This window comes from Ahaetulla prasina, chromosome 1 (assembly GCF_028640845.1).
Source record: "Ahaetulla prasina isolate Xishuangbanna chromosome 1, ASM2864084v1, whole genome shotgun sequence".
NCBI classification, from domain to species: Eukaryota; Metazoa; Chordata; class Lepidosauria; order Squamata; family Colubridae; genus Ahaetulla; species Ahaetulla prasina.
Genome location: NC_080539.1, coordinates 167,430,050 through 167,444,056, shown reverse-complemented (window position 1 = coordinate 167,444,056; position 14,007 = coordinate 167,430,050). Strand labels below are relative to the sequence as shown.

Here is a 14,007-nt window from a genome sequence, read left to right as displayed (position 1 = left end):
TTTAATATTTCAGTTAATAGTGATCTTCCTCTAATCTTTACTAACATAACTTTCCTTCTAGCCATTGATAAAATAAATCCCATATCTTATAATATTGCTTTTCTTCCTGCTCTCTAATTTCAAATGTCAGTTTACTCATTTCTGCACATTCCATTAATTTCCTAATAATTTCATTTTGCAAAGGTATCTTCTCATTTTTCCAATTTTTAGCAAACACAATCCTGGCTGCTGTTATAATATTCACCATCCAGATATTTCAATTCTCTACTATATATTTCTGGTATGATCCCCAATAAGAAAACTTCTGGCTTAAAATCTATATGTTTTTTAATCATTTTTTCCAACCATGTGTGTATTTTAGTCCAGTATCTTTTAGCTTCCATGCATGTCCACCACATATGGTAATATGATCCAGGTGTCTGATGACATTTCCAACATTTTTCGGATTTATCCTTGAACATTCTGGCAATTCTTGTCAGGGGTAAGTGCCACCTGTAAAACATCACATTTTAATTTTATATTCAATTTCCTATCTGTCACAGACAACTTTACAACGTTTTTGCTGCAATTAAGCAAATCACTGAAAATTCTTAAATAAATCACGCAGTCAGTAAACGAATCTGGCTTTCCCCATTGGCTTTGCTTTTTAGATTAGAAGGTCACAATTGTCAATTGCATGATGCTGCTACTATCATAAAGGCATGCCAGTTGCCAAGCACTCAACTTTTGATCAAGTGACTGTGAGAATGCTACCATGGTATAAGTACAAGGACCAGTCGTAAGTCACTTTTCCCCCCTACCATTGTAACTTTGAATCAGTGGTGGGTTTCAATTTTTTTTACTACTGGTTCTGTGGGTGTGGCTTGGTGGGAGTTTCATCATCATCATCATCATCATCATCATCATCATCATCATCATCATCATATCAGAGTTGGAAGGGACCTTGGAGGTCTTCTAGTCCAACCCCCTGCCCAGGCAGGTGCCCCCTACACCATTTCAGACAAATGGCTATCCAACATTTTCTTAAAAATTTCCAGTGTTGAAGCATTTACAACTTCTGCAGGCAAGTTGTTCCACTGATTAATTGTTCTAACCATCAGGAAATTTCTCCTTAGTTCTAAGTTGCATCTCTCCTTGATTAGTTTCCACCCATTGCTTCTTGTTCTACCCTCAGGTGCTTTGGAGAATAGTTTGACTCCCTCTTCTTTGTGGCAGCCCCTGAGATATTGGAACACTGCTATCATGTCTCCCCTAGTCCTTCTTTTCATTAAACTAGGCATACCCAGTTCTTGCAACCGTTCTTCATATGTTTTAGCCTCCAGTCCCCTAATCATCTTTATTGCTCTTCTCTGCACTCTTTCTAGAGACTCAACATCTTTTTTATGGCTTGGTGGGTGTGGCTTGGTGGGCATGTCAGGAGAAGGATACTGTAAAATCTCCATTCCCTCCCCAATCCATGGGAAGGTTACTGAAAAATCCCCATTTCCTCCCGATCAGCTGGGACTCGGGAGGCAGAGAATAGATGGGGGCAGGGCCAGTCAGAGGTAGTATTTACCTGTTCTCCGAACTACTCACAATTTTCGCTATCGGTTCTCCAGAACTCGTCAGAACCTGCTGAAACCCACCTCTGCTTTGAATGGCTGTTAAACTAAATAGTTGTAAGTTGAGGACTACCTGTTATGACTATTTTAAATCTCTTAGTGAGTTTCATGGTTGAGCAAGGAGCTCAGTCTGAATCTGTACAACCATGGTTCTCACACTTCAACCACTTTACCTTAAGGGTTCTCAAACATTGTTTTTTCCCCCTGGTCGGAGTTGCCTTTTATCTTCAACAAAATCCAGGTTTCCTTGATGAACTGTCGCTCTTTGTTTATTTTGGGAATTAGTGTGTGTGTGCACGCACGTGCGATTCCATCAGTAAACATCTTTGGATATAGCAAAACATATAAACGTAGCAAACATTTTACATACAAACATACAGAGTATGCCAAACACACAAACGGATGGTATCATATCACTAATTGGAGCTCCATTTTGCAAAAGGACAAGATGTAAATTAAATAAATGGATAAACTCACTTTAATGCACAGAGCTAATGGTTTAATTAGGTCTTTGTGTTTGTATCTTTGAACACACTCAGGTAGAAGAGAAAGTTGTCAGCATTATTAAGCTGGGAGATATTTTATAATTTATCCATAGCAACTATGTCTTGTGCAACTTAATATTGAACTAAGAATAATATTTTTGTATTCCATTCTTAGCATGTGTCTCTGAGGAAAAAAACCCTGCTATTTCTCATGTATTTTCATTACAGTCCTCAGTTGAGTTTGTTTTGCTTCAGGGAATGACTGTAACATCTCTCTTGTAATTAAGCTTATGTGTGACTCCAAAAAAAACAAAAAACCCCACCAAAACCAAAAACCTCACACATAGAAATGTGAGATAATTCACTGTTCCTGTGCAATATCACGTAATTAGTTCTAAAAGTGGTTGTTCTTGCCATGCTTAAAAAAACTAATTTAGTTTTATTATAGTTTGTCAACAGCCTGATCTGATACAAAATGCCTGCCTCACATCTGGAATTGTCACTTCTGGAATCAATCAGTGCTAATGCTTCTCATTTGCAATTCACAAAATGACAGACCAGCTTATCTGTTTTTCAAAGCAGATAAAAATTTATCATAATTTGCCATTCAAAGTGAACAGGCGGGTGAGTTTAAACAGGACAATAAATCACCATTTCAGCTTAATAGGGGCTCAGAGATTAAAGCATGGGTCTCCAACCTTGGTCCCTTTAAGACTTGTGGACTTCAACTCCTAGAGTCCCTCAGCCAGCAAAGCTGTCTGAGGAACTCTGGAAGTTGAAGTCCACAAGTCTTAAAGGGACCAAAGTTGGAGACCCCTGATCTAAAGCAAGTGTGTCTAACCCATGGCCTCCAACTACATATGGCTCTGGACAGCAAATAATGCGGGCCCACATGATTACAAACTTTTAACATTATTATGTGATTTGTATACATTAACTATATTATCTGTGTTACATGCAGTCTGAGATAATTCCTCTTCACTCAGTGTGGCCCAGGTAAGTCAAAAGGTTGATCTAAAGCAGGGATCTCCAACCTTGGTCCCTTTAAGACTTGTGGACTTCAACTCCCAGAGTCCCTCAGCCAGCAAAGCTGGTTGAGGGACTCTGGAAGTTGAAGTCCACAAGTCTTAAAGGGACCAAAGTTGGAGACCCCTGATCTAAAGCAAGTGTGTCTAACCCATGGCCTCCAACTACATATGCCTCTGGACAGCAAATAATGCGGGCCCACATGATTACAAACTTTTAACATTATTATGTGATTTGTATACATTAACTATATTATCTGTGTTGCATGCAGTCTGAGATAATTCCTCTTCACTCAGTGTGGCCCAGGTAAGTCAAAAGGTTGATCTAAAGCAGGGATCTCCAACCTTGGTCCCTTTAAGACTTGTGGACTTCAACTCCCAGAGTTCCTCAGCCAGCAAAGCTGGTTGAGGGACTCTGGGAGTTGAAGTCTACAAGTCTTAAAGGGACCAAAGTTGGAGACCCCTGATCTAAAGCAAAGCACATTTCACCAACTGGGATGGTATTGCTGAAGAAAAAACAACAACAACCAGAGGCTCAATAAAGGGCCAAAAGCTTTACCAGGAAATATTATCTTTGAACTGAAAAGAGACAGGCAACCCTCTAGTGAGATATTTGGATTGTCTCTCTTGGACCACTGGAGAATTATACTTTGCAGTTGACAAACTATAATTTTGCATTGTTACGATTCTTGTATCTTTTACTGAAGGGGTTTTTATTGTTTGTAACTTATTTTGGATGTTTTCATTCTGTTGTTAATTGCCATAAGACATTTTGGATTATGACATTCCAAAAAACTACCAACCAAAAGATGCCAACTTACTTACTGGATGGTAGGATCATAATTTAGCCATCTGACTATACCCAAGGTGTGGCTTCGGGTACGATTCCCAAGGCCCTTTCATTTTAAACTGGCCAGCTGAAATGCTGTTAGCGCAGGCCTAGGAAACCACTGCATGACCATTAGATGAGAGTTGCATTGTACTAAATATCAATTTGCCACCACCCACCAAACTGGCATCAGGTTCCATGCAACTCTCATCCAGTAGTTATGCAGTTTCCAAGGGATAAGACCAGGGGTGAAATCCAGCAGGTTCTGACAGGTTCTGTTGAATCGGTAGCGGAAATTTTGAGTAGTTTGGAGAACCAGCAAATACCACCTCTGGCTGGCCCCAGAGTGGGGTGGGAATGGAGATTTTGCAATATCCTTCCCCCAGGAGTGGAGAGGGAATGGGGATTTTGCAGTATCCTTCCCCTGCCACGCCGACCAAGCCACACCACGCCTACCAAACCACGCCCACAGAACCGGTAGTAAAAAAATTTGAATCCACCACTTCAGCATTTCAGCTGGCTGGTTTATAATGAAGGGGCCTTGGCAATCTTACCAGAAACCAGATCTTGGGCACAGTTATGTTAGGCTATGTTATAATCCTACAATCTAGCAAGTTAAATAGGATGGCATCTTTTTGTTGATATGTTAGTTTTTTGTTAAGCCTTTTTTTCCTCACCCTTAAGGTAAGTATTAAAAACGTTCCACTTTTTGTCCTCAGCAGCCAAGTGGCAGATTTATTACACCGGTGACTTAGGATCCCAAAGACTAATTTCAGAACCGTAAATCTACCTGTATGTTTAAAACAAGACCAGCGATTCCTGCTGTTCGGAGCTGAGTAAATAAACATTAAAATGATTAACCCAATATTTCTTTGCATACCTGGCAGCATCTTTTACCAATGTTTCTCTCCAAGAGCTCTTAAGTTTAGCAGAAGGCTATTTACCGCATTGATTTTTCCGGTTAACACAAATGAAGGCTTTCTACAAAAGAACTGCCTTTGAAAAAGAGCGGCTCTCCTTAATCCCCTTGGTATTATACAGCCATTGCTTCTGTAAAAGAAAAGAAAAAAAGAGGCGGCTGGCCCAGGGAGGCCAGCTGGACAGCAGCCAAGCATGGTAGATCACAGCACTGAGGAAAAATTAATAGTAGATTGTGTCTGCTGAGCAGATCAATAGTCATCTCTGGCAGTGGTCCCCAACCTTTTGGGCACCAGGGACCGGTTTTATGGAGAGAGATTTTTCTATGGACCAGAGGTGGTGTGGTTTTGTGTGCTGCCTGCATCCCGTGGATGGGGCTTTGATTGTTTATGTGGCCCAGTTTCTAGCATGCCGAGGATCGGTGCAAGTACACAGACCGGGGGGGTTGGAAACCACTGGTCCAGGGGTGAAATCCAGCAGGTTCTGGAGAACCAATAGCGGAAAATTTTAGCAGTTCAGAGAACCGGCAAATACCACCTCTGGCTGGCCCCAGAGTTGGGAGGGAATGGGGATTTTGCAGTATCCTTCCTCTGGAGTGAGGTAGGAATGGAGATTTTTGTAGTATCCTTCCGCTGCCACGCAACCAAGCCACACCATGCCTACCAAGCCACGCCACAGAACCGGTAGTAAAAAAAAAAAATTGTATTTCACCACTGCCCTGGTCCAAGTCATGGTTGTCCCAAAGGTGCTCTTTCAAAAGGCAATTGGGCTTTCTTTAGAAGGAAAAAAAGAAAGTCCCATTGCCTTTTGAAAAAGCATCTTTGGGACATTTGTTGTTGTTAGTTGCGAAGTCGTTTCCGACCCATCGCGACCCCATGGACAACGTTCCTCCTCTACCATCCTCTGGAGTCCATTTAAATTCATGCCTACTGCTTCAGTGACTCCATCCAGCCACCTCGTTCTCTGTCGTCCCTTTCTTCTTTTGCCCTCAATCTTTCCCAGCATTAGGCTCTTCTCCAGGGAGTCCTTCCTTCTCATTAGGTGGCCAAAGTATTTCAGTTTCATCTTCAGGATCTGGCCTTCTAAACAGCTGTCAGGGTTGATCTCCTTCCTTTCCGGTCACAGTGCTCAATCCTTTTCTGATTGAGACATTGGGGGGTTGTGCTGTCCCAAAGTAGAAGGCTGAGCAAAGAAAGAGCAGGATTAAAAATATTTCATGTAGCTGAATATAAATTCAATTAATAACATCATGCGATTCCCCCAATAATTATTTTACCCTTTTTATCATATTAGTAGCAACTTTCATAAGTACTCTGGTGGGGAGGAGGGGCTCATCGCATTTTTTGTGTGTGGGAGAAGATGTGGTTGGGTGCACAATGTGCAATGCAGGGTTAGGGGTTGAATTACATATATATTCAAACCCCCAGGTACTATACCATGTTGAAAGTGAGGGTGCTCTGACCAAATTGTTTCTGCACAGGAAATGTAAAGCTGTGCCCACCTGACCACTTAGAAAGTTGGGAGTTGTGAGAAGTGGCCCTTTGGAGGAATAGTTTACGAAGGAAATAGCTCGCTATTAACTGCAAGTTGAGCTATCAGAGCTTTTCATATTTCAGAGTTTGACAAGCACTCATTGATCTCTGATGAGTAACCGGTATGTTCTCCCTATAGGGAATATAATAGCAAAAGAAAAGACAGTCTGCTGAATGTCATTTAGACATTTAGAAGTCTTCAATAATCCATTGTGCTACAGTTTGCAAATCAGCTAAACTACTGCAGCCTGTCTAAATAATTCAACTTTAATAAGCTTCATTCTTGTGGCAAAACCCATTAAGGTTTATCATTGATCCTTAGCTGCAAAAGGATATTAGAAAGCCCTGAACAGATTATCATAAACACTCCTTATCTTGGGTAACTGAGAATGGTTGCCTATGATGTCAATTTCCTAAGCCAGCGATGAACAGACTTTAGGCTTCTTAGATCTGTTGCATTTATTTGAACTTAAAGAAAGTGACTGAAGCGCTTACAATACAAATGGAATTAAGGGCAGATGTGTACTTCCTGCCTACCCAAGACTGGACACCTACAAATTTGGGAGAGCAAAAAGAGATGACATAATCCCAGATCTGCTGCCCTAAAAGCAACCCCCACTAGTTGTCTGTGGAGATTCTCAATAATCCAGGTCATGGTTGTCCCAAAAGTGCTTTTCCCAATAGTAGGCTTTTGTCCCAAAGGTACTTTTTTTTCCAGCTGGACATTTTTGGGTTTTTTCTTTTACAACATTTCACTTCTCATTCAAGAAGTTCATTCAGTTCTAATTGACTGGTAGGCAATGATTCAGCAGTCAGAATTCAGAATTCAGCAGTCCATCTGCACCTGAAAGAAAAGGGCCACTCCTCTGAAGACAGCAAGGTTTACATCCTGGACAGAGTGGACCACTGGTTTGAAAGAGGAGTCAAAGAGGTCACCTATGTTAAAATTGAACAGCCCTCTCTCAACAAACCGGGGAGGGTTACAACACCATTTACCTCCTGTTTACAAAGCAGCCCTTTCAACAGTCCCAAGACATTCCGCACTTGTTTGCATTCTGATTCAGGGACTCTAAGGACATAGATTAGCCCCTAGATCAGGGGTCTCCAACCTTGGCAACTTTAAGACTTGTGGACTTCAACTCCCAGAATTCCTCAGCAAGCTGGCTGAGGAATTCTGGGAGTTGAAGTCCACAAGTCTTAAAGTTGCCAAGGTTGGAGACCCCTGCCCTAGATTGTTCAACAATGCTCAGAGTTTTAATGATTGGCTGTTTGCAGAGGGTATAAACCCCCTTCATTCCCCACCAGTTAGTTAGAAACTTCTTGGATGAGAAGTGAAATATCTTAAAGAAAAACCAGTTATCTTTAAAAAAGAAAAAAAGCATCTTTGGGGCAACCATGACCTGGATGCCCGAGAAGCCCCAGAGATGTTCAGAACCAATCATTTTTGTCAAGGTTTGGTGTCTTCCATCAATGAACCCACAAACCAATTATGAACATAGCAACTCTATTACGCTCTAATGAAAGCTCTATTTTTAATGTAGCCAACAAAAGGTGTCACACTTAACGAAAGGGATGCATTTACAAAATCTGCAAGGTTCTCTGCGCCCTGCAGAAACCATATGCTGCAGCATGTTCGTGCGTTATAAAATGCTGATAACTGTGAAAGCATAAATAGAAAGGGGAATGACGGTCCTTTTCATTAGAATACACACTGGCAAGAAGAATAGAAACCGCAGTCTCCTTTATTTTTACCTCTTTTTCCCACACAGAATGAGATGGACAGCCATATAAATAGTTCAAATAAAGACATGAAAATAAATTCTTTCTGCAGTATTGGAAATGATCTATGGACACAGCCAAAAGTATTGGTTTCCCCCCTCCCACTTTTTCTCCAAAGAATTCCAATTTGGGTGAAATAAATTGAAACTGAGACATAGAAATAGTATCCACCATTCTTTAATCCCTAGTCCATAGAGGAGACAGTTTGCTTCAAGTGTTTTCTACAGTTCCAAATAAGGCTGAATGGGAGAGAAAGACAGGGTGCCTTAAATCTGTTCAGGACACAATGATAGCAGATGCTCTGTCTCAGTTGCAGGTCATGAGTCTTCCAGCTGGATAATATCCCAAAACATACATCTAAATGACCAAGAAAGGTTGAAGAGCAAACATTGGACTGTTCTGAAGGGGCCTGCTATGAGTCTCAAGAGAACTTTTATGGGAAGAGCTGAAACTTACCATTGGGAGAAGGAACCAGTGGTGGGAGTCAAATAATTTAACAACAGGTTCCCTGCCCTAATGACCAGCTGGATAGGCGTGGCTTGGTGGTCATGTAACTGTGTGGGCATGGCCAACTCAATGTCACTCACGTCAATGGGCACTTCGCCTTAGCTGTTACAATGTAATAAGAGTTAACCAGGGAGGCAGTTTCTGTAAGCAGGGCAATAAAGATTAGGCTAGAAACAACACCAGAATGTTTCCTTCCTGCCTTCCTTACAGGATTAGCCCTGTAAAGTGGAAAAAAACCAAAATATGATTTCTTCCAACAGGTTCTCCGAACTGCTTAGAAAGTTAACAACCGGTTCTCCCAAAGAGGTGCGAACTGGCTGAATCCCACCACTGGAAGGAACCCATCCAACCCAATAAAATTGGATAGGCTTCTTAAAAAAGGAAAAAATCACCAGTTGAGAAGTATAGAAATTCAGAGCTACAGAAAGCACTTGGTTGCAATTATTGCCTCAAAAGTGTATGCTATGAAATATTAGGTTAAGGGTACCGATAATTATATCCATGCCAATTTCACTTATGACTTTACTTACCCCAAAAGCAAAGTGTCTGCTCTATGGACTATAAAGAATAGTGGCTATTTAATTGTATCAGTTTCAGCTGATTTCCCAGCAAATCGGGGGTGGGGGGGAAAGTGGATGGGTACCAATATTTTTTGGCGGTATCTGTTGGATATTTCAGTGGAAGAGAGACAGGGGACAGTCTAGATTCTAGAAGCTTTAAAACAGCCTTCCACAACCATTAATTGGGGATTTGGTGAGCTGCAATTTGATGAGCTGTATACTTCCCCCAGCTGGGGAAAGTTATGTCCCATTTAATTCAGAAAGATATTCCTCAAAGTTGACAGGTTGAATATTTCAAGTCACGTCGGTCAATCAAGGAAAGGGTGTGAGGACGGGTCTTCCTGGTGAATGAGTTGTAAAATCCACAATGCAACTAAAATACAATGTGCTAACCCCAAATAAACAAGTCTAGGATTGCACTGCATGAATTTTAATTTGGTTTTCTTGTGTTCCTCTAGTTTAAAGACAGTGCTTTTTGCTTTGTCACTGATAGCAAAAGGAACACATTTTTACAGGGATGATTCATAGGTATAAAATTTCCAAGAGGTGTGCTTGTTTTCTCAATTTTAAAAGTGACTCCAGGAATATCCAATCAGGGATGGAACCACGATGAGTAAATAAATCCCTCCTCAAACTGCAGTTTAAGGTGAGTGCAGGAAGGAAGCCGTGCCACTAGATTAGGGTTAATTAGATAGTAGAAGAATTTAAGGGACAGAATACCTTAGAACAAGGTTGTCAAACTGGATTTCTTCGAGGGCCGGGTCAATATTGTAGTTCTTTGTGGGCCGGCGGGGCAGGGGGTGGGGAAGCAGGGAGCAGGGGGGGGGAGATGGGATGGATGCCTCCCATAGCACCCTGCTGGCCAAAACAGGGTGCGGGAGGGTTGCACGCAGCCCCCTCTGCCCCATTTTTTACTTGAACGGCCTCCTGCAGCACTTTACTGGCCAAAATTGGGGGGAGGCTCCCGAGGCCTCCATGTGCCCTGTTTTTACCCTTCCCAGCCTGCAGCAGCACTCTGCTGGCCAAACATGGGCCATGCAGAGGTCCCCTGAGGTCCCTGCAAGGCCTGTTTTTGGTCTCCCCAGCTCCAGCAGTACTCTGCCGGACAAGAACAGGCCATGGTGTGTATGTGCATGGGGCCCGTTTTGTCCAGCCAAGGCACCGCGGGCCGGTCCTTTGATATTTCCAGGCCGGCCCCATAGGCTGGATTTAAGCACCCTGCCACCCGGATCCGGCCTGCAGGCCTTGAGTTTGACATCCCTGCCTTAGAACTTTAGCAGAATGCAAATCAACTCACACATTTTGTAATTAAGTCTTATCTCTGAAGGAAAAGAGGCCAAGAACCTCCTGATTAGGGTATAATCACAGATGTTACCTTCATAAAACCGTACGTGAGGTCCCTATTTTTTATTAGATCTGTAGAAAGATATTTGAATAACTAATAAAAATGTAATGCATTGGTTTGTTGTGTAATTTTAAAAAAGGAAATTATGTTTTTTTCATAAGAATCCCAATGGGTGGACTTTACTTTTGCTTGTATTGTTGCATATGTTGTTTTGCCTGGATACTATCCAATACTTTCGAGTACAAACCACTGAGAAAAATCTCAAGATTTCCAACGATTGGCTCAGTTATTACTAGTGTAATAAATAAGTTTCTGCAGTACATCCCTGAATGGAAAATGCCATTTTCCCTTTAGATACAAACCGTACATTGGTCCTCTATTTGAGACCAAAGGGATAAAACCATCCTATGTGACAAACTGCATCATCTCCCGCATAATATAATGGACTCTTAATATAAGCAAATTTGAATAGAAGAAGCAATTTTGCAGTGCTGTTTTGTGTAAGAAGCAATTTTATATTTCCTCTTCTGGATATCATATGAAACATAACTATAAAAATAATTTTTCTATATGCATTTTAAACTTGCCACAGGTTTTAATTTAGAGCTAATTTTATCAACCAAGTTGTGGGAGAAGGAAGGGCCAAAAGCCTAGTGTAGGCCATTCAGTGGAACTGTTATCAGTGGAAAAAGTGATGGTCTAAGCTTTTGGGTTCCTTTAATGAGAGGTTCTTAAATGCATCAGATTCAACAAGATCTTATACATAAAAATACATAGAAGCACCCTTCCAGGGGCCAATTCCCTGGATCTTACATCGTATGGTTCATCGGTGTATTTACAATGTCTGCAGGTATGAAAAGGAAAAGGGAGTGTAATACGTTCCATTTATATCATGTTACCTGATGCATGCCTGAAACACAGAATTCAGTATTCAAGCAGCAAATTTTAAAATAGCAAAATCAATTATTCTCCCAGGGGGAAAAGAGAAACCTCTTTCTGTGTACACATTCCAAAATATGAATTAGCTTTTTAACTGCCCATCTTTCTTGGAGAGGAGCTCTAGGCAGTGTACAATTTAATCAATAAAGTTAAGCATTAAAAACAGAAACATTTAAGATTGAAAAATTTAAAAATATATAAAACACTATTATAAAATTACAAAAGATGAAGCGTTCCAAGATGGGGAGGTTAGCAGATTAATCTATTAGCGCAAGGAGAGCAACCTGTCACCTTATAAATGTGAATTTCGACTCCTATTAGTCTCAAGCAACATTTGAAGGAATACATTTAGGATCATAAGGAACCGTATCAACAGGCTATGCTGGTTTCTCCATTAGGACAAGGCTATTCTTTGCAAAGCTTATCTCCTCTCATGAATTCATTTAGAAGTAGAAGCAATTATTTCTCAGTTTATATTTTAACCCGAAAGCCTATTAGTTTTCAAACAGAACATTTTCAAATCCAGTTCTATTCTTAGAAGAAAGGGAATTGTTAATATTGGACATAATCAAGTCTGAGTCTCGAGCTTTTTTTGCGTACAGAAAATGTACTCTCCAATCACTGACATGAGGAATAATTAAAAGCAATTGCTTTACGATATTTTTCAATTCAATCATGCGCCTTCTTTATATTCTTGGTTCTCTCAAGTTGTTATTAACAATTCATTCCCTAGCTAAAGAAATCTTATCGATTCTTACGATTTTAGAAATATGCTCAGGCTCAGCATCATTTCAGTGCATTCTGTTTTAAGATAAATTGAAGGACATCATCCGAGAGTCCAGGGATTGCTTTTCCTTTCTCTGAATTAGCATCGGCACTGACAGGAGTCAAAAGGCAGAAGTGGTTGCAGGGAGGCTGAGGAAAGATTTTATTCTCCTCTCTGTTCAAAACCATTTGAGCAATTTGGAGATTCTTCACTACAAATTTCATTCCCTCTTTGCCTGCAAGATCCACAGTCTTAAGAGACAAACACTGTGAAGTTGATTCATATCTTGGACTCCCTCCAGATGGCTTCTTCTGGCACAAAGTCCTGTAGAATGTGTCCAGAGATTTTCTAAGGGTGGATTCCCCTTCTCCCCTTTGCTCAGGAACCGCAATTTCACTGTGTTGAAGGTGTTCTGTGTTCTCGCAGCTGACAGGCTCTCTCCTCTCATAGCGGTAAGGCCACTGAGTGATGTTGCCTTTGGCATCCGGCCCTGGGAGAAACCGATTGCTGGGTTCTGTCGGGAAATAACCTAGAAATAAGAAAAAAATCAAATAGAAAAAGCTGATCAGGGAATGTGATCCAATGACCAGCATGTTATGCTTGTGCAAAGCCCATATTCTAATCCCTGACCAGCCAGATAATAATAATTTTTGAAGCAGAACTCCAGTTTAAAATTCCTTTTGGACCAAATTGGAACAACTATGTTCAGTGGGCAAGAGAGCATTCATACACTTCATGTGTAAAGTTTGGACACCTCTGAGCTTACAAGTGCCATAAGATTGATAGTAAGAATTTCCTAAATTGGCCAATTCGAAGGTCTGGATCAACAGGAAACTACACATCCCATGTGTACTGGTAGAACAAAAATGCTGCTTCACAGACCCAGAAAACAATCCACATAAAGGTACCCAACCAGTCCACTTTGAAAGAAAGAGATGCACAGAGTGTTGTGGTTTGTCAGCAGCCCACGGACCTGGCAATAGAGACAGACAGTGAGGAGGTTGGGGAGGACAATGGGTCAGTCCTGGAGTCAGGGGAAGGCTCGGACGAGAGCTCTGCATCAAAGGCAGAAATGGGGCGAGGGCCATCTGGGACCGATGTGCGGACTCCTGAGCTTTCAGAAGCGGACAGCAGAGAGGCAGAGGAACAGGAGAAGCCTGTTCCTAGTGCACTCATGCGAAGAGCTGCCAGAAGGCAAGAGCATCTGAAAAAAAAAGGACAACTCGGGAGTAAGGCCTGAAGACGATTGGCCACTCCCATAAGGCTTAAATGAGCAGATTTAGTAATCTGCGGTCACAACACAGAGATGGCAATGGGCACCACATAATTCTTGAAGGTCACTTTGTTCCCTAAGGAATGGTGTTATCTCCAACTTCACCCTCCATTACTGGTGTTTATGAAGTCACATAAGACAAAGATAAAACACACTGCACTGAAAGGTAAAATAGCACATACCATTTTGCATTTGTCTTGCGGGCAACAAGAGAGACCAAATGCCCATGCAGTCTATAACTGTGAGCCAGTTTGGTCTAGTGGTTAAGGCACCAGGACAGAAGGTGGGAGATTGTGAGTTCAAGTCCCACCTTCGCTATGAAAGCCAGTTGGGTGACCTTGGGCCAGTTGTTCTCTCTCTCAACCCAACCCACCTCACAGGGTTGTGGTTGCGAGGAAAATAGGAGGAGGAAGGACATGTTCGCCACCTTGGGTTATTAGTAAAAATA

At 41.5% G+C, this 14,007-nt stretch overlaps 1 protein-coding gene across 3 annotated transcripts in view; it reads right to left on the bottom strand.

Annotated features, from left to right (window-relative positions):
- Positions 1-10,887: 10,887 nt before the first annotated feature.
- SHLD1 (shieldin complex subunit 1) overlaps positions 10,888-14,007 on the bottom strand; it is a 78,857-nt gene continuing 75,737 nt past the window's right edge. The window contains exon 2 of one of the 3 annotated variants that reach the window (XM_058181000.1): positions 10,888-12,815. In XM_058181000.1, coding sequence (XP_058036983.1) covers positions 12,307-12,815 — 509 coding nt within the window. In that variant the 3' untranslated portion in view covers positions 10,888-12,306. The remainder of the gene's footprint in view (positions 12,816-14,007) is intronic. The other 2 variants (XM_058180992.1, XM_058181010.1) reach the window with 2 other exon arrangements.